Source organism: Kalmanozyma brasiliensis (genome assembly GCF_000497045.1).
Source record: "Kalmanozyma brasiliensis GHG001 unplaced genomic scaffold PSEUBRA_SCAF1, whole genome shotgun sequence".
In the NCBI taxonomy this organism is placed as follows: domain Eukaryota; kingdom Fungi; phylum Basidiomycota; class Ustilaginomycetes; order Ustilaginales; genus Kalmanozyma; species Kalmanozyma brasiliensis.
The window spans coordinates 310,048-336,498 of record NW_015961948.1 but is presented as its reverse complement, the minus strand read 5'-3'; the positions used below and the strand labels follow the sequence as shown (position 1 = coordinate 336,498).

Genomic DNA, 26,451 nt, shown 5'->3' with positions numbered 1-26,451 from the left:
GAGGAGGAGGAGGAGGAGGAGGAGGAGGAAGAGGAAGAGGAGGTGAGGAAGAAGCTGCAACCGCATCTTCAAGGGTCCAACTCAGCCAGAGCGGGCAGCGGTCAACCTTAATTTTTGGCAGGAAAATCGAGCTGCAGACTTTCCTCGAACTCAGCCTTCATCTTCGTGACTTACATCCACCCACCAACCTTCATCAGCCCACCCCGGGCCAACACAAGCTTCGAGACGGCGCACTCAAGCTCACTTGTCATGCCAACCACAACATGATATCGGCAGCTGAAGCTGGCGCCGTCGCTCCTCGTCCAGCTTCTCCTATTCCCACCCACCCTGGTCCGCCGGAAGCTGGACCAAGCAGCAGGAGAGACGACGATGCGTCCTATCGCTGCCCATTCGCAGGGTGCGACAAGCGCTATACCAAGGCAGCCAAGCTTGCTCAGCATGTACGCAGTCACACCGGCGAACGGCCTTTCATTTGCACCCATCCGGGATGCGATGCGAGCTACATGAGAAACGAGCATCTCAAAGCACACCAGCGCCGCCATCAGGATCCATCCGCAAAGCCATTTGCTTGCGACGAAGTGGAGTGCGGTCTCCAATTCTGGACGTCGAGTCAACTGAAGAACCATGTGCAAGCTTGTCACATGGATCATATGTCGTCAGCGACCGGAGCGAGCGCGCATGACTATCCATGCACCGAGTTCGGATGCGACCTGACCTTTCACAAATGCAAACAGCTCCGCCAACACATACGCGAACAGCACGGCAGCTCCTCTACATCACAACTGCAAGGCGATGGGGCACAAACAAACGAGCAGCAAGAAGGTGCCTCCGCTGCTGACGCGCGATCGTTTCCCTGTCCATATCCTGGTTGTGACAGACGTTTTGCGACCAACTCGAAACGCAAGACGCATTATCGGACACACGAAGACGGCCGCTACACCTGTTCGATGGAGCATGCACAGCCACAGGATGCCGAGTCTGATGGGCAACCTCCCTTTGTGTACATCTTTCCGACCTGGTCTGCTCTGCAGGCGCACACGAAGGAGATGCATCCGCCGGTCTGCCCGTGGCCAGGCTGTGGCAAGCAATTCCAACGCCAGGACAACCTCAGAGCGCACTACCGTAGGCACGAAACCCGAAAGCTACGGCTCGAAATGGAGTCAAAAGTGCTCAAAGGCAACGACGAGAGCGCGTTAAATCATCTTCGTGCGGAGCTGTCCGATGACAGCTACGAGCCCATGTCGGAGGAAGAAGAAGATGGACGGGATTTGCAACAAGATCTACTGACAAGATCAACCCGAATGTGTCGTCCGAGCACACCACCCGCACAGCCATTGACACAAGAGCAACTCATACAGGAAGCTGCCCAGCTTCACTCCTCAAGACCTCGGAGAGGCGGCGTCTTTCGCAACCTCGCTTCGCCTGCACTCAGCACCGTCAGCTCTGTCTCGGGCAAGACAGCATCCGTTCGGCCAGGAAGCATTTCGACATCCATCACGAGCGCTCGAGGCGCATCGTCGACATTTCCTTGCACTTGGAACGGATGCAGCAAGGTCTTCACGCGCAAGTCGACGCTCTCCATCCATGTGCGAACCGCACATCTCGGAGAAAGGCCCTTCGAGTGTACACATTGCGGTCGCAGGTTTGCACACAAGCATCTTGTTTCACGACATCACAGAGTATGCAATGGTACGCGATCGTCGCCCGAGAACGGTGCTGTCGGCGGTAGCAGACTTCGATTCTCTACCTCTGATGTTCAGGGGCAAAGGGACGGGCCTGGCGAATCTGATGCAGCAGGAAGCAACCCAGACGAGGACGATAGCTCGACCGTCTCCGCAGAGACAGATCTCGAGGAAGAGCCGAACACCGACGAAGCGAGCCAACCTGTACGCATCGAAAACAGCGTCACGACCACAGTGAGGCCAAGACTGCTGGATCTGCTTACCGGACGCGGATACTCAGCAGCTGAGAAAGCTGCGCCTGCTTTTGATCAGTCGACTCCAAGTAAGCGTCAAGTCACGGTGGACGACGGTCCCGCAGTCAAGAAACGACGTACGACACGAGGTCGACTCTTCGCTTGTCCCTGGGCTCAGATCTGCCACGAGCTTGACCGACAAACCCTGGATCCTGCGTTACACTCAAGTGACAGTGGTGAAAACAATGTCGTGACTCCGGGAGAGCCGGTCAACGGCAACGGCAATGGCAGTACAGACATGGCCTGCGGACATCGCTCCAAGAGACTCTACGATCTCCGACGCCATCTTCGAGCAGAACACGGCCTTGATCTGACAACAGACGAACTCTCGGCCATCACACGTCACACAGCCTGGACCCATGTACAATAGCCCAGCATCATCGTTGCGCAAATACCCTAACATCGATTGAAACACCTCTTGTCGATTCTTTGCGTCAGTCATCCGGCCAGAACAGTACCCTTTCTATCGACTTCCGATACTGATCGAAGCGTGCTGGATCTCTGTCGGTAAACCGCATCTCGACCTCTTGCCATACCTCGCTGACCTTCTGCCGCGTGAAACCGAGCGACTCGAAGAGCTTGATCGAGGGAGCATTGCTGAGTGAGATCTTGCAGGTGAGCCAGTCCGAGGGTATTGGAAGCGAGCAGTGCGCTGTATCGGTCGATGCTGGGACAGATGCTGTGCTAAAATTGTCAAGGGGCGCAGCGACAGGCGTCGGATCCGATGTTACGAACGCAAACATCATCTCGAGTGCCTCGCGTGCGATTCCTTTGCGACGATAGCTGTGCTCTGTTCAGGTCACGGAAAGCGTAGCTCGATCAGTACAGGCTTGGCAGCCACTGCAAAGCCTGCTTCACTGAACTCACCCGCAATCATGATTTCACATTCTGCGTCGAACACCGCATCCTTGACTGAGCTTTGCTCCTCGGCGTTGTCCTCATCTTCATCCTCTTCATGCCGTTGGTTGAAGAAGATGTTGACGTCGCCGACCATCTTACACTCGGACAGAAACTCGTCCACGCCGACTGCGGATCTGGTCCCACGGACGTCCTCATCAGGACGTGCGAGGATGATGAAAGTGAGCTTGTCCTCGTCCACTGCCCAAGATTGCTGCATCTCGTATTCTTCTTCGAGGGATAGAGGCTCGGAGGCCGTCTGCTCTTGGATGAGCGGATCCTTCATCCATTCGTGATAGCGAGGCACATGCTGCTTGCGGTAAGGCACCAGAACCGTCATGCGGCCGACCAGCACCGTGTCGCGGTTGATCCTCATGTCTTCTCGATAGCGGTCACCACGGTGCAAGATACACCAAACAGGATGCTCGAGGCCACAATCGCATAGGTTCAGGGTCCAAGAGAGGGAGCCAGGGTAGATCTTCCATCCGTGCGAGAGGTCCGTGCCATCGTTCCTTTTTTAATGCTCCGCGACGTGACGCAAGTCGGCGTCATTCCAACATGAGTGGAGGATCGGCTGCCTCAAAAAGAGCGCAGAGCGTGTCTGTGCGTTGCTGTTTTGACAAGCTCGCGATGGACAGCTTGGCAGGCCTCGTTGCTCGGCTGCTCCGTCAGGGTCCCATGGAATCCGATGCTTCAGGGCAGACAACGGCACCTACGTCAGTCTTCGGAGAGTGGTTGCTTTTCGGGTGGTGCCCTTTGTGCGTACCGAGCGTGATTGATGGATGGCAGCAAGGATGAGTCCGCTTGCATGCTCGACCCTTCTCACGCTCGGAAAGCTCGACTTCGCTTCCTCAACGTCCCTGCCTGGTCGCTCAACTGAGAGCAGACTCAGAAATAGCAGCAACTCCACGCTCACCCTTCACAATCTTCATCCTCGCTTCCTGTTACTCTTCCTTCCACCACCACAACCCATCGTTCGATCCTATCCCCTCCCCTGATTTCTCACGATGGCTTTCCGACAGCGAGTGCTTCCGCTCCTCGGTGCTTCGGCCGTAGGTGTCGGTATTGGCTACTACGTCTTTGACCCTTTGCTGCAGCAGTACTCCAAGGACACCAGGGGCACCTTCGTCTCTGGCCCTCCGGGCAGCAACACGCTTCCTGACCTCAAGCCTCACGCTAACGCGACCACCGACCTGCACGAACGTCCTCCCATCGGCTCGTCTGCTGCTCGAGGCATCTCGGGTGTCATCTCTCGCCCCGGTACCGATCTCAAGCACAACGATCCCAGCCAGATTCCTGGCAGCGTGCCCTACGGAACCGTCTCCAAGGAGATCGAGGCTCTGCGCCGCAACGTGCACGACAAGGTCGACCACGCCGAGCAGAAGCTCGAGGATGCCAAGAACAACGTCGAGAACAAGTACCGCGATGCGAAGAGCGAGGTCAAGAGCACCTGGCGATCCGCCAAGGGCACCGCCGAGGACGCCGCCGACACCGCCTCCCGCAAAGCCGAGAACGTGAAGCAGGATGTCAAGTCCGGTTGGTTCTCTGCTAAGGACACTGCCGAGCAGAAGGCGGAGGAGGCCAAGAACGAGGCCAAGAAGGGCTGGTTCACCGCCAAAGATAAGGCTGAGGAGGCCGGCGAGAACGTCAAAGCGGGTCTGCTCTCGGCGAAGAACACGGCCGAGCAGAAGGCGCGCGAGGCGGAGGAGGAGGCGAAGCGCGGCTGGTTCGCTACCAAAGACAAGGCTCACGAGGTCAAGGAGGAGGCCAAGTCCAGCTGGTTCTCGACCAAGTCGGCGGCTGAGCAGAAGGCCGAAAAGGCCGCCGAGGAAGCCAAGCATCAATGGTTCACCGCCAAGGACAAGGCTGCTGAGACCAAGGAGGACGCCAAATCCAGCCTCCGTTCTGCCAAAAACACCGCTGAGCAGAAGGCCGACGAGGCCGCTGAAAGCGCCAAGCAGAGCTGGTTCGCTGCTAAGGACAAGGCCCACGAGGTCAAGGAGGACGTCAAGTCCGGTTTCTTCTCCGCCAAGTCGACGGCTGAACAGAAGGCTGACGAGGCCGCTGACAAGGCCAAGTCTGGATGGTTCACCGCGAAGGACAAGGCTGCTGAAGCCAAGGAGGAGGCCAAGTCGGGCTTCTTCTCCACCAAATCGGCGGCCGAGCAGAAAGCGGATGAAGCTGCTGAGAAGGCCAAGTCTGGCTGGTTTACTGCGAAGGACAAGGCTGCCGAGGCGAAGGAAGAGGCCAAGTCTGGTTTCTTCTCCACCAAGTCCGCCGCCGAGCGGAAAGCGGATGAGGCCGCTGACAGCGCCAAGTCGGGCTGGTTCTCGACCAAGTCGACCGCTGAGCAAAAGGCCGACGAAGCGGCTGACAAGGCCAAGTCGGGTTGGTTCTCCGCCAAGGACAAGGCTCACGAAGCCAAGGAGGACGTCAAATCTGGCTGGTTCTCCACCAAGTCTGCTGCCGAGGACAAGTACGACCATGCCAAGGACGAGACCCAAAAAGGCTGGTTCAACCTCAAGAGCAAGGCCGAGGACGTCGCCGACGATGCCAAGAGTCACACCAAGAGCTACCAGGACCAGCTCGAGCACAATGCGCAGCAGAAGATCCTCGCGGCGCAGTACAACGCCGAGGTGCGCGCCGGCGAGGCGCGCGGCCACATCGACGGCGGTCGCGTCGAGAACGAGTACAAGGGTCTCAAGCAGACGGGCAAGGAGTGGAAGTCCGAACTCGACTCCAAGGCCAAGGACGCCCGCAACCGCGCCGAGAACGAGTACCAGCACCTGCGCGACCAGTCGCAGCAGGGGTACAAGAACCTCAAGAGCGAGGCTGATTCGAGCTTCTACAACCTCCGCGACAAGGCCGACAGCGGATACGAGTCGCTCAAGTCCAAGACCGCCGAGGGGCTCGACTATGCAGGTGACAAGCTGCACAGCGGCGCGAGGAAGGTCGAGGGCACCCAGAAGCCTGAGTCGACCGGCCTGTGGAACTGGATCTTTGGCAACGGTAGGGCGACCGAGAAGGTCGCTTCCAACCTGGAGTGATTGTATTAATGCCTCTAAGCGCATCGAAATGGAATGCGACTCGAATGTATATGTCCGTACCCAGCAATGGTATTCACGATTGGAATCTTCGCTTGATCGCCGGCGCGAGACTGTGAACGCGAGGAGGGGCCGAAGCAATCGTGCTCCAGAGGAAATTCGTGCATGTGTTACATCCTGTCTGCATGCTGGTCGCTCACGTGGGCCGCGGGATGACATCACGGCGGGGGACCCTGCGCCTGCCGAAGATCTTGACAGATTCGTCTTCTGATGACCCGGATGGTCAGTGAGCTTACAGTCTTTCGGCACGACCACGACTTTCGGCACGGCAACAAACGCTTCGATAGTAGGCATAACTCACGCGACCTATCGAGACGCAAACAACTTGCTCTTGCCGCTTTCAGGCTTCATTTCAAACCATGCTTTGACGTTCATCTTCTCAGCAACACCTTAGCGCGCTTCGCGGGCAGCATCGTCAACATGGGACTGCCACCCTACACAGGGCCGTTCAAGGTCGGCGTGCTGGATCTCGAGATTCCAGTGCGAAAGCCGCGCAGCTTCTGCAGCAACGTCGTTGAGCCTGGCGTTCTCAACAAGCCGGCTGCAAAGGCTCGCCGATGGGCCAAGAAGCAGAACAAGGAGGCGAAGGAGAGCCGCAAGGAGAAGGAGCGAGAGGCGGACTCAGCCGCAAGCCCTGCCCAGAGCCCTTCAAGCGCGGAGGCTGGACCCAGCACGAGTACCGTCAACGCCTCCAACGCCGATGCCAGCACGTCAGATCAACCGCACTCTACCGCCGAGGGCAATGAGCAGCCGTGCGGCAGTTGCGGCTGCCCAAACGACGACGAGAACGACTCAGAAGAGGCCGACACACCGTGGTCTCCTTGGTCCACCGGCTCCAAAACATGCACTCTGCACCTCGAAACCGTCCTATTCACCATCTACTACCCGACCCTACCCATGCCGGACTCAGACTTCAAACGCTACCCACGAGCGGCGTGGCTTGGTCGACCCGTCCACGCGGGTGTCCGCGCTCTGTTCCAATACATCGGTCAATACGGTCCCTTCGCACTACCTCTCAGTCCCATAGTAACGACGCTCATCTCGGCGCGTCTACCCGCACGTGTCGGTCCACCTCTCGCCGATCCAGAAGAGCTTCGTCGTCGTGCCGATCCCTCTCACGCCAACACGGACCGGGCTGCCACGGGCAACTTTGGCGCGCGACCCCCACAATTTCCGGTGGTGATCTTCTCCCACGGTCTCGCAGGCAACCGTCTCAGCTATTCTCAGTACTGCGGTGAGCTCGCGTCCCAGGGCATCATCGTCGCGGCGATTGAGCATCGCGATGGTTCGGGAGTCAGCAGCATCGTTCGTGGCGAAGAAGCGCCTGGTCACGCCAACAGGCGGGGGTTCCACATTCACAAGCCATCGGGTAGGATGAAGGCAAGCGTGCCATATTTTACATTCGAGAGTATCGGACTGCAGTCGTTTGCACCGGAACCGAGCGAGAGGGAGGTCAATCTGCGAAGGGATCAGATCGAGATGCGACACGCTGAGATCGAGGAGACGTTCTGGGTGCTAAGCGAGATCAACGCGGGTCGCGGGTATGAGATCGTTCGTCGATCAACGAGGAGTTTGGGGACCAAGTTGGCGGGTCATTCTGCGGCAGCGGGTAACACCAGGTTACCCGTCTCGAGCGTTCTACGCTCTGAGCGACCGTTGGAAGATTGGAAAGGAAAGCTGGATATGGACTTCCCTACGTTGTGCGGGCACTCGTTCGGTGGAGCGACGGTGATCGAGCTGATGCGACGGGAGAATCCGTTTCCGATAGCGCTGGTGCTAGACCCCTGGGTCGAGCCAGTACGCGATCCATCCGAGCAGGAACATAAAGTCCATGGAACCCTCGCCAAGCCCCTCTACGTCCTGAACTCCGAATCGTTTACCGTATGGGAGGAGCATTTCGACAAGCTGAAACGGATCTGCTTGGATGCGAGGAAGACGAGTGGAAGAGGATGGTTGTTGACCTTGACGGGGAGTAAGCACACGGACTTTAGCGACTATCCGTTTCTCCTGCCCAAGATCTTCCGGTCGACGGTGGGGCCGAAGCATACGATCGAGGTGTTTAGCAAGGCGACTTATATGCAGATGGGGCTGAGTCGGCAGCGGTGGAGGGAGCAGGAGGACGCGCCAGGACTCAAGGTGGACAGACAGGGGTCCGTGAGGGACGGTGCGCCCAACTTGGACGAAGAAGTTGGCAACCAGGCCGATAGCGATGCTACTGCCACCGAGACCACGAAGATAGTCACATCCCCAACAAGCTTGGACGACAACACGATATCGATCACGCCGCTACCATCGGAGGATCAAAGTAACACCGCGAGGCGTGGGAAGATCATGCCATCCCAAACCGTGGTACAGTCGCCAATATGCGAAGTCGAACAGGGCGGCAATCAGATCCACCGCGTCAACGCCCACGTCGACGCCCACGAGGGATCAGCCACGTCGGCGACCACATCTCAGACCCAGCCGAGGTCACCGGAAGCGGCTTCATCAGCGGCCAATTGTGCATCTTTGCGGGAAGAAAGCCAGACCGACACAGCAGCGATGGGCGCCGAAGCGCGGGAAATGGCCGGTGCAGTGCAACGAGCGACGAGCATCGCCACGACCCCTGGTCTCGCAACGGCCCGCCAAAAAGGGTTCATCACCGACCTCAAGTACCTGCAAATGATCGATGCGGATGCAGACGTGCAACAGGTGCACGAACGGCTCGAACAAGTGGCCGACCGCTTCAAGGACAAGAGTAAGTATTCTTTCTCGAAGCGAGATTGGGGTGGCTGATATTGGTGTCAGTGAAGGGCGGGCATGCATGAGAGAGCGAGAGAGATCGGCCAACCAGGCGAGCGGAAGGCGCGCGGCGATCTGGAACGAATCTCGTATCGGGAGGGCGAGGGATTCATGCATCGGCGACGCACCAAATTGTGGCTTCCACGCCAAGGAGACGCATTTGGGAGAGCCACCACGGTCATGCAGGTCTCTCGCTTCCATTAGACGAGGTTTAGAGCGTGGGAAGGAAGACGCAGGGCGGAGCGGAGCGGAGTGAAGGTGCTGCTGCAACTAGCCGCCTCTCAGGGAAGCTACCCGAGACCAGGGAGCTCCCTGCTTATTGTTCGGAAGGAAAAGCGGTCCAGGCCACGCAGAGAGCGCTTGTGAAGCTGCTCTCTGTCCGGGAATTTTCTCGAGAGAGGGCGCTAAGCCAGCAGCTCGGCTATGCGGATTTTAGCCCGTCCAATTTCGCGCCCCGCTTGGCAGAGCACATCCGCTGCAAAAAGGGTCCGCCTCCTCGAAAACCGCTTGCGTCGCCCGTACTGACTCGCCGTTCTCTCGATCTGCCCCTTCGATCGCTCACAGAGACACGACCTCGCTCTTTAATGGTACGTTCTCTCCCGCTTCCTTTGCTTCCATTCCGCTTCCCGAGAGAACAACAGACTGACTCGTTCTTGCTTTTCTGCCGCTGCGACAGTCGGTTTTCATGTACATGAACGGCTTCAAACCGGGCCTCGATCGGCCAGGCAAGGTGTTGATTCATCAGCTCAACTCGTCGCATCCTCCCAAGTAGCCTCTCGCTTGCACATATCATGCCTTATCTTGGACAATACCATGCTTACCGGCTGTTATCAATCCGCATTGTGCCACGCCCTCAATGACCGAGTCACCGGCACGAGAGGCTTTAGACAATGAGCGAGATGGTTTCACCATGAACAAAAGGCGGGAAAGCCGTAGCAATTCCCACTTCCGAAACACAATGAATCGAACAATGTGGCTGGCCATCGAGCGGTGAATTCAGGCCATTCTGCACGACCCTAGCTAGTGTCGATTGCACCAAGAAGACCGATATCGAACCATTTCCAGCGCTAAGCGACGGGCGCAGGCGGACTTGCAACGTTAGCCTGGTGCGCTCTATCGATCTCGCACTAGCACGCCTCGTGCAGGTGGTACTGATAATATTGAAATGTTCGCACGAACCTGACTCTCGCTTACTGGCGCTCTTGGGCCCGGTGTTTTTCACGCTCGCATCCACAGCCGAGTAAGAAGTAAGGTTGTGTTCCAAAGACTGTGCATTGGGTGGGTATCGATTACAGGATCAGCCCGGTAGTGTGAGTGAAGACAGAATACAGTGAAATGCAAGGATGGAAAATGAAATGCTTAGCACGGCAGAGGGGGCAGAGGCTTGTGGGTGAAAGGGACAGGGCTTGTGCGCCCGGACGAGATGGAGGATCGTGCGGATGATTTCGATGGACGAGGAGGGGCGAGAGATGCGCCACCAAAGAGGAGGTTGAGACCGGCAGGCATGCTGGGCAGCGGCGGCAGTGGGTCGCGAGGCGGAGCGCTCGAGGCGAGCGACGGCGTTGAACGTGCCCCCTTGGACAGCTGATACAGTCCGCCTCCCTGCTTAGACGAGGAGCGAGCGATGGTGGGTCGGCGGGAGAGCATCGGCTTAGCAGACGAGAGAGCAAAGTGACCGTTCTCGGCGGTCACAAAGCTGTCTGGGCTGGCCGGGGCTTCCTCGCCCGAGGAAGACTTGGAGGAGCCCGACAAGCGCCCATCGAACACGAGCGCCGGCACACCCGGGCTGTTGCGGGAAGCGCGGCTCGAGGTGCTCGATGCCACCGACCCGCGTGAGATCGGTCTTGCCAGCTCGGCGTCCAACTGCTTTAGCATCTCTGCCGACTCGTCGAGATCCGACGCCGAGAAGCGGATGGGGATGCCGCCGAGGCTGCGGTCCTCGTTGCTGGTCGACGACATCCACGACTCGCGCTGGAAGTGTGCATCGGAAGCCGAAGCAGCGCTCATCGACCCCGCCAGCTCAGCGAGGCTCATCGGCATGCTTTGCGATGCATTCACCGTCGGCTTGGACTCGGCGGTGCGAGGTCGCCTCGACGACTTGCCACGTGCGCGCGAGATGCTCGTGTTGGGCGTTGTGTTGGTCGAGAGAGTCACCATGGTGCGTGCGAGCTCCTCCTCCAGCTCGTCCATGGCGAGCTTGAGGCCGTCCTTGCCGCTCCAGGTGCTGAAGCGCATACTTGGCGCAGAGGGACGGCGAGACGAGGCGATGGACGGCGTCCTGGGCACTACGACACGCTCCAAGTGACCCTCTTCAGAGACAGGTACGTCGAGCGAGCGCCCAATGTACTGCACCTCGTCCGATACGAGACGTACTAGATGCGGCTTCCTCACCTTGGGCTGCATGGGCAGTGCGATGGTAGGAAGAGTCGGCGTCTTGGTCACATCGTGCTCCGGGTGCGAGAAGAGCGGCATGCTGGGCGTCAGCGGAGAGCGCACCGACGAGGTCGACGACGACGTCCAAGAGCGCGCCGAGTCGGTGGACGATCGCATGCCGTACGACTTGCTCTTGCGCGGCGAGGTGGAGCCAAAGATGGCGTTGTTGGTGATGTTGTTCTTCATCATGTGATCGAACGCTTCCTGTTCGTTCGAGGCGTGGCCGTGAGTGGTGGTGGAGCTGATGGAAACGTCAGAGTCGGCGACGGAGCACCAGCTGTCGCGCGAGTAGGTGGACGAGGTAGAGAAGCTCGACTGCCTAGGAGCATATGGTCGACTTCCTGAAGACATAGAGTAGGACGACATGGCGGTGTGCAGGTCGGAGAACAGAAGCGACGACGAGCTCGACATTTGTGCGGCTCTTTGTAGGTGAGGACAGCAGCGAGCTATGCTGTACTGGACGATGGTGTTGTAAAGACAAGGCGGCGAGGATGGCTAGAGATGTCAAGACAGGTGGGCCCACGACGGGCGTAGCTTCTTACGCCCTGAGGATTATATACAGAGATGGGGTCGCTCAGCCACAATCCAAGGAAGGCCGCAGCCTGAGACCGGTAGCCTGGGCCACAAACAAGGTAGCGAGATCGCAAGCGAGTGTCAGCAGCTTGAGTGCACCGTATTGAGACGAGCTGGAGCCATTGGAACAGAGGCCGCGGACTCTCAAAGGGAGGCTTTACCAGCAAGCGAGCGGCGGCGGGCGGTTAGGCAAGAGGTTCCACTGTTCAGCTCATGGGCCGAATAGTGGGGAGAATGGTCGACAGGACTGCTTTCGAGTGAAGGAATGCGTTTTTACCGTCGGAGCCTGCCAAGTCGGGATTTGAATTCTTAGCAGTGATGAACAAGCAGAGGTGTCGAGTAGTGAGACACGATGTCTCTGCTCACGACGCCAGCCCACTCACTGCAGCCAACTCGCAGCGTTTCGCCTGTATGCTTTGTTTCATTGGTACTGTAAGCGACACTGCTCAGCTTGATGCCACCGCTCTGCGATTAGAGCTCTGTATGGCACATCAAACAGCCTAAGAGGGTGGACGGCTGAGCGTGGGCGATGGACGCAAGCGTCTTTAGACAAGGCCGACGGGGTCGAAACAATGATTTAAGTCAAGCCGATTGACCGGCGTTGTGCCCGGTTGACCTCTTTGTTTGACATGAGCAGAGGCAGCCCCTGCGGCAGAAAGGGATGAAGAGTGCCGCCAATCACTTCGTAGAGCAGCTTGCTTGGCCACTTGAATGAGGGAGACTTGACACTTGAATGAGAAGGACGAGTGAAAGGAGACAGGGTCAATAGGATGCCCTGCATGCAGCTGCAATGACGAGCAGAATGAATAGCAATTAAGGCAACCGATGGCGGTTGACCGCTATTGTGTCATGTCGACATGAAGAGGTCTGCTCTTTGACAGAGGGAAATTCCGCGGGGACTTTGCAGGCAAAACGGCTGAGCAGACGAGAGGCTCTTGGACTGTGTGCATTGCACGGTAGTGACAATGAGCGCCTGAGACCAGAGTCTGGACCAACAATACGATTTGGATAGCACAGGGAGAGTTGGATGAAGGGGTTGGACGAGCAGGCTCTAAGCCATGTTTTACCTTAGAGGCCGCGCTTGGCTGGCGGATTGCCATCTTGCTACGATGACAGCACTCGAATCTCGATACAAGTTTGTTTGCATTATAATATTAGATAAATATTTTTGGATTTTCTTGCGCTGATGAAACTGTCATAGCGCGGCTCGGTACTGAGTTTAGACTCACACCCTGCGATGAAAAATTCAAAATGTCCGCTCACAGTTGGTCCTCAATGCGGAAATTTCATTTTGGCGGATGAGCTCTCTGTCAAAGCCTCGATCTTATTGTTCTCCAAGCGAGAAGGGTCTGGAGCGCCAGCACAGCGGAGTGTCAAACAACGCTCATCTCGGTCGACATCTCGCTCAACATTCGGTCCCTAGGCGAGTCCGATCTCGTCTGCCCGGCCGCATCCACATCCTCCCTTGACGGAGACTCTGCCTCTGACTTGGCCTATGAAGCCGATCCGTCGCTCAGTGCCAAGCCCGGCGACGCTCCACCACATGCACATCCAGCGTGTGCTTTGGCGTGTTTTTCCGGGCCCGCCCCCTGCATCTATCCGATATCCGAAGATTCGAGGTGGAAATGAGACGCTTGCGGCCGAAATGGACGGCAGTCTGGACCTTGCTCGCTTGTGCAAGCCACCCACGCCCGTGATCCCGTGCTCGGTGCCCATATCAGCTGATTGAACTAAGCTCTACGCTTCCGGTCGATCCACTCCACTGGCTCGACCCAAGCGAGGCAGCAGCGGCAGCCACTCGCTCTGGCCCATCGGACCAGCAATTTCGTACTGACCGCGTCCGGGATGTGCAAGCCACAGGATGTGCATGCGCGGCTACCGGCAATTGAGAGGCGCTTGCAGATTTGCCTGACCACTAGCTCGATTGCAAGTTCTAGATCCGCCATAGCGCGTAATGTCGAGATCTTCATCTGCTCTACGCTTGTTTGTGGGTCTTGCATCTCTGCACTGCGAGTCAAGATCGGTCGGATCTCAGAGCCATCCGTGCATGCCCCGATCGAGCGGATATCTCCGACCGAAAGAACTCAACCCAATGCGTACGACGACATCGCCATGACGCTCCTTGCCGGTGGACAGTGTCTGAGGGGGCCAGACCGGCCAGTCGAAGCATCCATCCAATTCCTTCGGGTCAACATCGTTGAGGCAGGAGACTCGGTTATGAGGCGAGGGTGGGCATAGCGAGCGTACAGACACAGAGGGTCATCACGAGGTCGCTTCGACGCACTGTCGATTCAGGTACGCGCTTAACTCATCGCCAAGCTTAATTCCGGCTTGTTCCTGGAAATCATAGAGGATTCGGATCGACAGAAGTGCCTTCTCTCATTTTCACTCTGCGTCGAGAGCAAAACGTCTGTGAATCCCAAACACGTCGTTGAGTCTGCCATCCGTCTCTCTGCTCCGACCTCATCCTCCCGCAGCAAGCACATTCTGAGACAGGTACGCTCTGCAAATCACATTGCTGGATGTCGTCCGGGCGCAAAGCGTACCGGCACGACAATCCCGAATGCTCGCCCGCGCTGACACCGACTGTATTCCGACGGAGGCATGCTGACTTCTGTCTCGAATCGAGCGGTGGTACCATGCTGCCAAACACTTGGCGAGACACTCTTGCAGGCCTCGGCATCGACCGCGTTTCGCTCTGGCAGTGCGCGTGTCGGAGTGTGGGGAAAAACGATGCAGGTCGACAAAGGTGTATCACATTTACCGCCGAATTTGAGTCGACTCGTCTTCGAAACGATGACTGTGCACTGCGGGCCTTCAAAAGGTGGTCTCTGAAGACTTGTAACAGTCATCTCGGAATCTTCGTGCCGCGCACCGTCATGCCAAGCAGAGAAGCGGAGCGTCGAGAACGCACCTCTCCGTCACTCCGCCATCTCATCTCAGTCAGTCGAACTCGGGAAGCGCACGGGATGGCCTGTCTCGGAAGGTTTGCTTCGTCATGCCTCTGGGCTAAACATATACATGCTGCAGGTACCGTTTGGATGTTTCGAAGGTGCTCAGGCGTGAATTCCGACGGATGCGCCTGACAGCCCATCGGGGCAACTTGGGATGGATCGGTCAGTCATCGTCCTGATCAGCATTCCGGCCAACGGCGACGACGACTTTCCGCATGCCTTGTCATTTACTCGATGTGCACGATGATGCTTTTTAATGAACGGTAGGTTGGCCGACTACAAGTTTCTCATCCCTGCTGCAGAGCAAGTCGGTCAATACTCGGTTGACCGTGGCTGTTAGAACTCTGACGGATGCGTTGCCATTTTGCTCAATGCGCACTTGACCGGTACAGGAGGGGTACAATGTCTTGACAGAGTGACAGGCAAGCATCGTATCGTCACCACGCGCTATTGGGGGCAAGCTCGGTCAGATCAACCCCGATTGACCGATCCATCCGCCTTTTGTACAAGATGTGAGAGCGGCGCAATCGACACAGATAAGGGAAATTGGGTGTGGAGTTTTCATCGTGCAGCGAGCTCGATGTCCGTGCTCTCTCTCGCCGTGTCACCAGACCGCCGGACGACGTTCAAATTTGACCCTGACCTTGCGTATCTCCAGCAGGTATGATCCGTACAACCAAAAGGCGATCTTCCGATTGTGAGTACTCCCACACAAATGACTTGCCTTCAATCAGAACGATTATCGCAAGCAAGGCGCTGGAAGGTGTAAGCTGACATGCATCTCACCTGACTGCACCGGCTATCCAGCCCGGAGATTTGAAGTATAGCCGGTTCAGAAACTCTGCACCAACTTCGCAACCGTGCGATGTCATCCCTTGTACGCAACACCACTCGGTCTTTCGTTTCTACCATCAACACAAACATCGGGAGAGTCTCTTTGCGCGCCTATACACGAGTTCCATTCGCTTCAACAAGCTTGCGATCTGCTTCCTTGGCTCTCCCTCAACATCAACGCGTAGCTTGCCCCCGCGTCCAAACCCGTACCATGTCGACCGAGATCCCGTCCGAGATGAAGGCCATCCTGGTCAAGGACAGCAAGGGACCTTCCTCTTCGCTCTACCTCGGCAGCTCGCCCGTCCCCACGCTCGAGGACGACGAGGTGCTCGTCAAAATCAAAGCCTTCGGACTCAACCGGATGGACATCATGCAGCGCGAGGGTCAGTATCCACTCCCACCGCACGCGCCCACCATCATGGGTGTCGAGTTCTCCGGTCACATTGTTTCGACCAAGAACCTCAAGGATGTGCAATGGAAGGTGGGGCAGGAAGTCTTCGGTCTTGCCGTCGGTGGAGCCTACGCCGAGTACATCAAGGTTCCGGCTCGAATGATTTTGGAGAAGCCATCCGAGCTGGATTGGATCCAAGCGGCGGCGATCCCAGAAAACTACCTCACCGCCTTCCAGGCTCTCCGGACCATTAGCGGGTTGCAGCCAGGGGAGAACGTTCTGATTCACGCCGGAGCCAGTGGTGTGGGTCTAGCCGCCATTCAGCTCGCCCGTGCCTTTGGCGCCGGTAAGATCTACATCACCGCCGGATCCGAAGAGAAGATCCAGTTCTGCCAGGAGATCGGCGCAGACAAGGGGTTCAATTACAAGACGTCCGATTGGGCCGAGGAACTCGCCAAGCATACCGGTGCCAAAGGCCCAGCTGGTTCGGTGGATGTCATCGTCGACTTCATCGGCGCCCCGTACTTTAATGGCAATCTGCAGAGTCTCAAGAGGGATGGAAGGATGGTCATGCTCGCCTTCATGGGCGGCGCAAAGATCAAGGAGACCGTCATCGCTCAACTGCTTTTCAAGCGCTTGAGGATCGAAGGGTCCACGTTGAGGAGTCGCACCGTTGAGTACCAGAGCGATCTGGTTCAGGGCTTCGTTCGCGAAAAGGGTCTCGAAAGGCTCATCCACGGCGCGAGAGACGGCGAGGGCAAGGAGGGAAGTAAGCTCGTCATCCACAAGGTCTACTCGTGGAAGGATATCAAGGAGGCTCACGACGAGATGGAGGCGAACAAGAATGTCGGCAAGATCATCATCACTGTGGATGGCGCTTGACCGGCGCGACCCCAAAAGAAAGATTTCCGTCACGCAGGTCTCTAAAGTAGCAGCAATCGTCGAAATGCTATCTCGACTGGAATCGTATGATGTCTTGTACATGGCTTGCGTGTGACAGTCTACTGAGCCGGAATGACCTTTTCCAAGAACGCCGCTAGATCACGGATCTCCTCCGGGCATGCCGAGTGGGGCATCCTCGGGTACGTCTTGAACTCGACGTCGCTCAGTCCCAACTCGTTCTTCAGGAACTCCACCGTTCGCTGTCCGTACTCGTACCTCACCACTGGATCCGCATCACCATGCGCCTGGAAGACCTTGAGGTTCTTCGAAGTGGGTGTGCGGAGGGTGGCGATCTTTGCGCGCAGTGGCAACCAAGTCGACAGTGCCGCGACGCCGGCAACAGCGTTCGTGTTGGTGAGACCAGCGAGCAGCGAAATGGCGCCACCCTGGCTGAAGCCACCGACCACAATTCGTTCGCTCGGGATCGCCTGCCCATCGAGACCTTTGGCCGTGCCGTCGTTCTCGGCGCTGATGAGCTTCTTGATCTCCTCCGTCGACTTGAGCAGCCCCGCCTCGTCTTCCGAGCCGGAAATGTCATCGAGGGCAAGGACTTCAGCAAGAAAGAGCAATTGCGTAAGAGACGTCAGTAGCAGTCAATGGATGCGATGGTAGGCGGGAAGAGGAGCGCGCAGGCGCACGCACACGAGTACGAAGACCTACTATCGAACCACGAAGGCATGGGCATGCCCATATTGAGCGAGACGGGCTGGATGGGTGCGTTGGGCAGCACGAAGCGCACGTGCGACAGCGACGGACGCTGAGACAGCATCTGAGCTACATCTGACCAGCCGGCACTCGAGTCGCCGAGACCGTGCAGGAAGAAGAGGGTGGCGGTGGGCTTGACGCCCGAGCGCGGGTTGATGATGAGCGTCTTGAGCACCGACATTTCGGAGTGAAGTCGATACAATGCTGAGCTGATAGCAAGTATGAGACAGCCTGCGGTGGCGATGAGATAGAGTGGAGACAGGATCGTGACGAGGATGCGAAGGAGATGAACAGGCGATGAACGTTGGTTACGAAGGAAGAAAGGAGGCATTGAAAGACGGAAGAAATTCGTGGTCGAGAAAAAGCTTAAGTGGGTCAGGGTCTGTGCGCTCCTTCTCAACCGCTCCGACGTTGAAGACATGTCAGCTGGTCTCCTCAACGCAGTCCATTCACAGACCACATCGACCTCATCTCAGATGATAGACACGCACGATGTCGTAGAATATGGTAAACATGAAAGCGATCGCGCTGCGCTCTATGTTGCAAGATTGATGCTTGTAGGTGCTGTTCAAAGGTTAAGGATGAGGTCCCAGAAGGTCTCGGTGTGCAACAGGTCGTCGTGTGCGCCCTGTTGAGGTGTCGGGATTCGAGTCAGCGCTGTTCGTCATCGCAAAGTACTTCCATTCGCCCGCGAGTTTACTTACCCTCAAGCTTGTCAAATCAGCATGCAGCCGTGTACTGTTCCGAATCTTGACGCTCCCATAGACCGAGGCGATCGACTTCTTCTCCCCATTCACTGTGGTGGTGCTTGCGAGGCCATCTTGCGGGATCGTCACCTGCGTTCCTTTCTCCGCACTCGCATCAGTGAGCTGCTTATCGAGGTGCAGAATCACATCGATGCTCTGGCGGAAAGAGAGCAGCTCGTCATCTCGCGAGTGCCACACGTGCAGATCTTTCCCCTCAAGTGCCAATGGCCATGTTTCGCATGAGACGACGTCGTATTTGCTCGGGCCTGGTTGAGGGAGAAACGCTTGTGCGACGAAGCTCTCGTAGTCCGGGTACTCTTGAAGCAGTTTTGAGACCGAGAAGATACCATCCTGTAGACCAGAAGCCACAATCAGCTTACGGTCCCAATCGCGTCAAAGGGAGGGAGGCTACTTACAACCAGTACACAAGTCTTGATGCAACCGCGCGCGCCACTGTCCGGCTGCGGCATCGGTCTCGGGTATTCCGCATTGCCTTGCCTTGACTCTCCATCGACGATAGCTGCGAGCGTCAACCATGCCCCGATCGAGTGTCCAACAACGATCCAGTCCTTCTGCGGCACATCCTTGCGAGCGTGCAAGAAGCTCAGCGCCGCATTCACGTCCTGCGCGTGGACGGGATGAAGGTTCTTCACCTCTCCCGTGTTTTCTTCCTTGATAGACAGCCGGTAGTCGACCACAGCGACGGCCTTGCCCTTGGAGCAGAAGTAGTTGGCGAGGTCGACGTGATCCTTGCGCGAACCAGTGCGCCAGGCACCGCCGTGGATGAAGACGATCAGGCTCGAGGCGGAATGGGAGGCGGGCAGGTAGAGGTCCAGCTGCTGTTCGGGGTCGGAGCTGCCGGAGACGTAGTCTAGCGTCTGCGGAGGTGAGGGCGTCGTCGACATGCTTGCGGAAGGAAGATGTGGTGGTGAATGCGAAGGAAGGGAGGAGGTGCGAACGCAACCGAGTTCAGGGTCCTCAAGAAGACTCGGTCGGCTATTCGCGCGTATTCGGCCCGCGAAAGCCACTACATCGGGAGCTCGAACACAACCTTTTTCATCGTCAGAAGCAATCCGCACTCGACGTCCCGGAGTTCACGATGTCAAGGCGTGCGGTGAGAGAAGTATGCTACATGATCTGTGTTGCTCAGCGATAGGCAGCAGACTTGAACGCCAACAGACCCTGGAGGTAGCCGTGCTCGAACTCCCAGACGAACTTGCTGCCCTGTCCCTTGGCCTGTGCATGCGCAGCCGTCCTGGTCTTCTGCCACTGCCCCACGAATCCAATCTCGTTCGACTCATCCGCCTTCATAAACTCGAGCGAGTCGGCCCAAGCGAGATAGAACCCCTCAGCGAAGCGCCAGTGCTCGTACGGTCCGCCCTTTTGCTGATCCCAGTAGCCCGCGTGACTCGACAGCGCGCCCTCCTGCGCACCCTGTCGTGCGCCCTCGATCTCCTGAACCGACTTTCTCTGTCCACGATGCGGATCGAGGTGCTGCGGAAGCACACCGCGCTCGACGGCCGAGTAGAAGCCCCAGCCCGTATCGGGCGCACCCTCCTTCTTGAGCGTCCAGAAAAAGTAGCCAGCGCAAAACTTGTCGTAGCTCTTCCACTGGTTGTGGGCGTACTCTGCCTTGGCGGGTCGCTGCTGGTCCTCGCCGCCGAGGTGGTGGAGGGAGGAAGGATTGAGGGCGGCGCTCCACTCACCGATGATGAGCGAGCCACCGCAGCGATGTGACATGCTTTTCAGCCAGCCAGCCGTCTCGCCGCAGCCATCGGTGTTGGTAGGGTTTGGCGAGGTGCCGGGATGCAGCTTGCGCGCGTGGTCTTCGCAGCGCGTCGAGTGGTCCTGGGGTGTGAAGCAGCGGTAGAGGTGATAGTCGGTGACGAGGAAGTTGTTGGCGGCAGCACGTTGTCCGACATAGCCTGTGTAGTGGTTGGTGTCCCATGCGTCGCCGAGGTAAAGTGGGAGGGAAGCAGCCTCGGGCGAGACGGATCGGATCTGGGCGATGGCATCGTCGTAGAAGCCTTGCAGCTTGCCCGAGTTCTTGGGCTCATTGATAAGTTCGAGACCGACGACGTTCTCGAAGCGAGAATACTCGTATGCCATGGCTTTGAGGATCTCGACGGTCTTCCTCTGATCGTTGCTGGAGTTCCAGAGTGATGCCTTGCCACCGCTTACACCGCAGTGACCGTCGGCGTTCTGACCACCGGGTGCACCGTGAAGGTCAACGAGCACACCGACATTGCGACCAGCTGCAGACTCAATAGCGCGCTGAATGCGGCTGTAGGCACCTTGGTAGATGAAGCCGAACTTCTCGTAATCTGTGCCCTGGAGCAAGGAACGAATCTGCTCGTTGGGATGGCCGGCGAGGAAGTGGAAGTAGCCGACGGGAATGCGAACAGTGTTGATGCCGTGGTCGACCATCCACTGGAGGTCACCATCGTTGATGAAGTTATCCCAGTGGTTCTCGAGCATACTCTTGGCCTCGTTGGGGTCCATGCCGGCGACAACATCGAGCTCGCTACCCTTGGGCTCTTTCGCCTTTTGGAAGAGCGAAGGCGTGAGCCAGCCCTCGAGAGAAAACCACGAGCCGAGATTGACACCACGCTGCTTTCGATGCAGATAGATATCTCGTCTAGTGGGTGGAGCATCGACCGAGGTAGGCGGCGGTGCCTGCGAGTTAGCTGGTGCTGAAGAACCAGCTTGATCGAATCGGCCAGCCGCAGCCGCATCGAACTTGTCCTGCACCTTTCCGAGGAACTTCTTCATCTTGACAAATCACGAATGCCTGTGTGCTGGAGTCACAGCTATACCAAGGTGATGTTCATCACGGAGCAAGAAGCATGTATGGGGCCTGAGCGATAAGCATGTTGTCTCAGACGAGGAAGAGGAGGCTCGAGCGGTGATGCCTCCACTTTGTGAAGCTGTGCGCAGCCGGATGGCTCACACAGCCATACAACGCCAAAAATGACGCAAAGACGCGCGCGAGCGGCATGGAAGACCCGGATCTGGCTGTGAGGAGATCGTTCCATCGGAGAACCCGATCGACACCCCTTGAGTCAGGCTCGTCGGCAAGAGCAGATGATGGCACGAAGGCCGGATTGCCATCCAAGCCAAGAGCTTTCGGAGGTGCGGATGTCTCCCGGCTGCCAAGCACACGATGCGGGGAAGCCGAGTTGCAATGACAGAGCTGGCTGGCAGCCAGCCCTCGTCACATGTCCTCCCTTTCGCGGCTGCAGAAACGGTTCGGACGCCGGTCAAGAGAGTCTGAGTCGACAACGAAGATCGGAAGCAACTCATCGTAAAGTGGCTGGTGCGCCTTTTCATGGCAGGTCATACTCGAGTCGATGCTGACCGTCACAACCGAAACACGCTTGAGCAGAAGGCACGAACGAGGCAATCAACTCAGAGTCTTGGCATTTTCTCACGGTGCCACTTCGGTTTTCCCGCTGTCCGGCTTGCCTGCCTCGTGTCTCCGTCAAGCCATGCTGATGGATGTCTGAGCGTCTGACTCTCTGCGAACTGCGGAGATGCCTTTGTACATGGTGCATCTTGCATGAGTGCGGGGAAGCAGCAGTTGATGGAGAAAGCGTGTCTCACCCTCCTCGTGCCAAGATGAGAGGAGTGGGGGAGAACAAGCTTTCGATATCAAACTCAGCGCGGCGCCGAAAATCGACCGACCACAGCTTGCCTTTGTCTGCGGCAGCCTGCCTTCCCTCCCGTTTACGAACAGGCTCGATCGTCGTATCGCAATATCGAGAACGTATTGACCTCATTCACGGGCACGTTGCGTCAGGAAGAATCAGGAAAGATAACGACAATAGGTTGATCGGAAACGAATGAGTAGGCTCTCTGAGGCTGAATTCGCTCAGGCACGACACACGTTCTAATCTTGAACCGAGGCTATGAAGGGGAGCAGGGCTCAGGGTAGAGGGCAGCGGCTGAACTGGCGCACTCAAGATTGCCGAAATGTCGGTCCTGACGACGAAAATATCACGCCGCTGCTCAGCTTGGGCCTCGCAATCTCGGCAGAAAGTCGCCTCTCTCATTGGCCCACTGCATACTCTCGGCAGCAGCAGTCAATCAACTTTCTCACAATCTGATGGGCTCGCCAATCACAGCAGCTCCTCCTCCTCTTCTTGGCCAGAGGAAGATCCGATGGACTTGCTTCCCTTCTTGCCACCACACTCACGCCTGCCACCACGACCATGACAAACACCTCCGCGTAGACCCACGCCACTCGACGCAAGCACCCACAGCTTTGCTCGACTTAATCTCTACGATCACTCTCGTCAGACATTCATCCGCAGCAAGACCGGATCCTCTTTGCGTGTCACATCGCTGAAGCGGCAAGACTGAACCTCTCGTTGTTCTCGCCCCTGTCTTGATCCATCGGACTGCATTTTGGTGCACACGACCAAGCTTTAGGAGCAAGACCCGCCCTTCATTTCGGCACATTGGCCCACCCAACTTGCATATACCCCACTCCGCGTCTGACGAGCGCAAAGCATTGTCCCAAAATGCATCCTCCGCCGAGCCATATGGCTCACAACTCGACCACGCTGTACCAGACCATCACCAACACGCTCGGTCGCACCAATACACGCTCCAACTCTTCCTCTTCTTCCACATCCAACATGAGCCAATCCTCCCAACGCTCTCCGCCCACGAGCTCCCATAAGCGCACCGCTTCGCAGAACAAGAGCGCCTCCACCTCCTTTGCCACCTCCGCTCTGCCCCGTAATCTCATCTTTGACTACGTTCACCCGGAAGAGGTGCGGGCCGCTCACGCGCTCGAAGTAGAGGGTTACCCTCCTGAAGATGCGGCCAGCTACGAGAGGCTGCTGAGTCGTCAGACGGCCGCTCCTCATCTGTTCTTGGGTGCCTTTGTGCCCCTGCCGTTGCCCAAGGTCGCCGGTCCTCTGTCCGTGTCCAACGAGCCGAGGAGGAGGATCGTCGGCTTCATCACGGGCACCGCTGCGCCCGCACTCACGCTCCGCTCCATGTCGACGCACGACACCTCGGAAGACGCACGCATCGTCTGTATCCACTCGGTGTGTGTCGCGCCCGAGATGCAGAAGAAGGGGCTGGCCACAAGAATGCTCGAGAACTACATCTCACGCGTCCGCAAGGCGGAAGAGGGCAAGGGTCCGGAGGGTGACAAGGGCAAGCGCGGATACGAGACGCTGGCGCTGCTAGCACATGAAGAGCTCACGGGTCTGTACAGGAAGGTCGGCTTCCGCATCCAGTGCGTCAGTCACGTCCAGTACGGCAGCGGTCAGTGGCTCGAGATGAGGCGCAGCGTCTACCCCTCTCCTAGCAGCGGCACTGGCAGTCGCATTGGATCGCAACTCACACGCACCGCTTCAGCAACCTCGACGGCGAGCGACGAAGCCCAAGCACCAGCCGGGCTCAAGATGAGCCCCACGGGCCCTCTTGCCATCGACACGAACCAAGCGTTCAAATCGGAATCGCTCTCTTCTCCCATCGTCTCCTCCCCCATCACCGAAGACAAGAAGCTCGTCGCCTCGCCGCCTGCCAACTCCGCCGTCCCATCCAAGACAGCGCCGCCAGGCATGCCCTCGCAAGCTTCGATCATGGCTGCGCTCGCCGCCCAGTCTCAACCCGGCAAATCGCCCGGTCAAACGTACACCTCGATCCTCGGCCAAGCCGTTGCCGCAAAGACGCCCGCCGAGGACGCGGGTATGGCGCTCGAAGCACGTCTCGTTGACCGCGACACAGGCGCCAACCTGGCCCGTCTCTACTGTCCCATGGAGAATTGTCGTTGCTGCATCCTCGCCAAAGGTGCGGGCGAGTGGACGCGCAAGGAGTCCGGGCCGCTGTCGAATCCGTCCCTCGAGCTGCCCAATTCGCCGTCGCCGCCACAGGCACCTGCGTTCCCACTGCACGCAGCGAGCGCCGGTGCCTCCCATCGACTGCTCACCAGCGTCAAAGGCTTCTGGACGGTAGCTGGGCCTTTGCAGTTTGACAACGTCGGCTTCTCACGCGATCTCAAGTGGACGGTGCCTAGCGATCCCACTTCACCGAAGTCCCCGCCTGAGCCAGTGTCGAGCCCGCCGCCCACGAAAGCGCAGGAGAAGGAAGCAAAGGACAAGCTCAAGCGCGAAGAAAAGGAGCGACAGCGCGAGGAGAAGGAGAAGCGCAAGCAGCAGAAGCGCAACAAACGCGGCGGAAGCGGGTCGGAGGACTCGGACGAAGACGTGGCGGCGTTGCTCTCGCATCTCAGCCTAGGCTTGAACCCGGGCGAGGAGCTGACGGTCAAGTACCTGCTCTGCCCCGATTGCGAGTGCGGACCGCTCGGGTTCACGATTCTGCCGACCGAGATGCAGGACGGGCGATTGGCCGCGCAAGTCGGCGATCAGGTGGAGAAGATGAAGGGCGGCATGATGGAGTCCGGCCAGTCGAAAGGCAAGGAGCAGGTATTCTACCTCGCAGCGGATAGGGTGAGGTATCAGTTCGAGCGATCATGATCACACATTGTAGGAATACGTCAAATGCATTGCCAAGCCAACCTGCGAGTCTGTGTCATGTGTGTCGGCTTAACCGCTCTTGGGAGGCGGATGAGTCTTTCTCCAGTGATTGGCAATCTCCTCTCTGGTCGCGACCCACACTCCCCCACCGCCACCCTCCCTGAGCTCGGCATCCCTCCGCTTGACATGCTCCACAAACCGTTGCAGACCCTGAAACCTCCCTGGCCTACCCACCACCCGACAATGCAAGCCAACACTCATCATCTTGGGCACCGACATAGGGTTGCTCTCGGGCAAAAACGTCTCGGCCACCAACGTCTCGAACGCATCGATGAGATACGTTGCGAACGACTCCGAGTTGAAGAAGCCTGGCGTGATGGCGAATCGCATGTCGTTGTTATCCAGCGTGTAGGGCACCACGAGCAGGTGTTCACCCTTCGTCCCATCAGGAGCAGGGACCCAATACGGCAGATCCTCGTCGTACGCATCGCTGTCGTAGAGCTCGTGTTCCAGCCCCATCTCCTTGTACACCTGATACACCAGTCTTCTGGTGTTGATCGACTGTCGTCCCGTGTACCACCCGCGGGGCTCCCTGCTCTTCCCGCTCGCCTCCTTGATCGCCCGCACCGCGCTCTGGATGTGCTCCCGCTCCTCCTCCTGACCCATCAACGAGTGGTCGAACCACCTGTATGAGTGACTGGCCACTTCGCACCCTGCGTCTTCCATCGCCCGCACCGCCGCTGGGTTCTGCTCCACCGCCCGACCCACTGCCCAACTCGTAAACCGCAGTCCGTTGCGCTTGAACAGGTCGAGCACGCGCCAGAACCCGCGATGCGATCCAAACTCGTACGCCGACTCGACACTTAAATTGCGCACGCCCGTAGGAGGCTTGGACCCGTTGGCAGCGCCGTATTCCGTGAGGTACTGTTCGGCGCCCGCGTCGCCGTTGAGCGTGAGGTTCTCACCACCCTCTTCGTAGTTGAGGACGAAGGAGATGGCAATGCGCGCGTTACCCGGCCAGTGCGGGTGGGGCGGGTTGGCACCGTACCCGACCATATCGCGTGGATCGTGCGGGTTGAAATCGTTGCTCAAGTTGACAGGCAGCGGGTTGGCGGAGCGATCGACTTGCTGGGACTCGTTCGGATAGCCGAGGTACTTGGGCAACCCATCGGCAACATCAGCGATCTTCCATGGGCCATAGAACATGTGCGCCGTAGCAGGGAACGTCTCTGTGCCCTGGAGACTGCTTTCGTCGCCGTTGGCGCGAGCGAGTGTGCTGGGCCAGATAGACCATTGCTGCTTGGCCGAGTTCCATGAGCCCATCGGATTGCCGCACTCGGAACAGCGCAGCTTCCACTTGCGACCTGCGACGGATTCATACAGCGCCGCAGTGGTCACACCCGCGCCCATCACCTGTTGGACTTGCGAGTCGGCCGTGTTGCTGGAGGGAGAAGGGGAGGACCACGTGACGGCATCCTTGGCCCAGTGAGTGGTCCACACGTAGGGAGCACCATTGATGCGTTGGCAGCGCGTGCAGTGACAGTACGCAGAGAGGCGGAGGTTGGCGGGAGAGGCGTCGAGGGTGTACTCGAGCGCACCGCAGTTGCAGTGTCCGCGAAGGG

The 26,451-nt window shown here is 58.0% G+C and overlaps 10 protein-coding genes across 10 annotated transcripts; 4 read left to right on the top strand and 6 right to left on the bottom strand.

The window, feature by feature from the left end:
• Positions 1–2,409: 2,409 nt before the first annotated feature.
• Positions 2,410–3,248, bottom strand: PSEUBRA_000147 (GNAT domain protein; the record flags this gene model as incomplete). The annotated part of the gene is made up of 2 exons (XM_059464318.1): positions 2,410–2,765; positions 2,843–3,248. The coding sequence occupies 2 exons, from the start codon at positions 3,246–3,248 to the stop codon at positions 2,410–2,412; spliced, it is 762 nt and encodes a 253-aa protein (XP_059320946.1).
• Positions 3,249–3,879: 631 nt separating this feature from the next.
• On the top strand, positions 3,880–5,919 carry PSEUBRA_000146 (uncharacterized protein; the record flags this gene model as incomplete). The annotated part of the gene is made up of 1 exon (XM_016435777.1): positions 3,880–5,919. The coding sequence occupies one exon, from the start codon at positions 3,880–3,882 to the stop codon at positions 5,917–5,919; it is 2,040 nt and encodes a 679-aa protein (XP_016294752.1).
• Positions 5,920–6,396: 477 nt separating this feature from the next.
• PSEUBRA_000145 (Platelet-activating factor acetylhydrolase) lies at positions 6,397–9,529 on the top strand (the record flags this gene model as incomplete). The annotated part of the gene is made up of 3 exons (XM_016435780.1): positions 6,397–8,713; positions 9,322–9,344; positions 9,434–9,529. 3 exons carry the CDS (start codon positions 6,397–6,399, stop codon positions 9,527–9,529), a joined length of 2,436 nt encoding a protein of 811 aa, XP_016294751.1.
• A 587-nt stretch (positions 9,530–10,116) lies between these two features.
• On the bottom strand, positions 10,117–11,601 carry PSEUBRA_000144 (uncharacterized protein; the record flags this gene model as incomplete). Its single annotated transcript, XM_016435756.1, has 1 exon — positions 10,117–11,601. One exon carries the CDS (start codon positions 11,599–11,601, stop codon positions 10,117–10,119), a length of 1,485 nt encoding a protein of 494 aa, XP_016294750.1.
• Positions 11,602–15,762: 4,161 nt separating this feature from the next.
• Positions 15,763–16,824, top strand: PSEUBRA_000143 (Alcohol dehydrogenase GroES-like protein; the record flags this gene model as incomplete). Its single annotated transcript, XM_016435786.1, has 1 exon — positions 15,763–16,824. One exon carries the CDS (start codon positions 15,763–15,765, stop codon positions 16,822–16,824), a length of 1,062 nt encoding a protein of 353 aa, XP_016294749.1.
• A 119-nt stretch (positions 16,825–16,943) lies between these two features.
• Positions 16,944–17,770, bottom strand: PSEUBRA_000142 (Phospholipase/carboxylesterase/thioesterase; the record flags this gene model as incomplete). The annotated part of the gene is made up of 2 exons (XM_016435774.1): positions 16,944–17,434; positions 17,545–17,770. 2 exons carry the CDS (start codon positions 17,768–17,770, stop codon positions 16,944–16,946), a joined length of 717 nt encoding a protein of 238 aa, XP_016294748.1.
• A 387-nt stretch (positions 17,771–18,157) lies between these two features.
• On the bottom strand, positions 18,158–19,240 carry PSEUBRA_000141 (uncharacterized protein; the record flags this gene model as incomplete). Its single annotated transcript, XM_016435763.2, has 3 exons — positions 18,158–18,217; positions 18,294–18,686; positions 18,752–19,240. The coding sequence occupies 3 exons, from the start codon at positions 19,238–19,240 to the stop codon at positions 18,158–18,160; spliced, it is 942 nt and encodes a 313-aa protein (XP_016294747.2).
• Positions 19,241–19,481: 241 nt separating this feature from the next.
• PSEUBRA_000140 (Glycoside hydrolase, family 5) lies at positions 19,482–21,107 on the bottom strand (the record flags this gene model as incomplete). The annotated part of the gene is made up of 1 exon (XM_059464317.1): positions 19,482–21,107. The coding sequence occupies one exon, from the start codon at positions 21,105–21,107 to the stop codon at positions 19,482–19,484; it is 1,626 nt and encodes a 541-aa protein (XP_059321032.1).
• A 1,751-nt stretch (positions 21,108–22,858) lies between these two features.
• PSEUBRA_000139 (GNAT domain protein) lies at positions 22,859–24,829 on the top strand (the record flags this gene model as incomplete). Its single annotated transcript, XM_016435778.1, has 1 exon — positions 22,859–24,829. One exon carries the CDS (start codon positions 22,859–22,861, stop codon positions 24,827–24,829), a length of 1,971 nt encoding a protein of 656 aa, XP_016294746.1.
• Positions 24,830–24,898: 69 nt separating this feature from the next.
• On the bottom strand, positions 24,899–26,239 carry PSEUBRA_000138 (Polysaccharide deacetylase; the record flags this gene model as incomplete). Its single annotated transcript, XM_016435768.1, has 1 exon — positions 24,899–26,239. One exon carries the CDS (start codon positions 26,237–26,239, stop codon positions 24,899–24,901), a length of 1,341 nt encoding a protein of 446 aa, XP_016294745.1.
• Between the last annotated feature and the right edge of the window lie 212 nt (positions 26,240–26,451).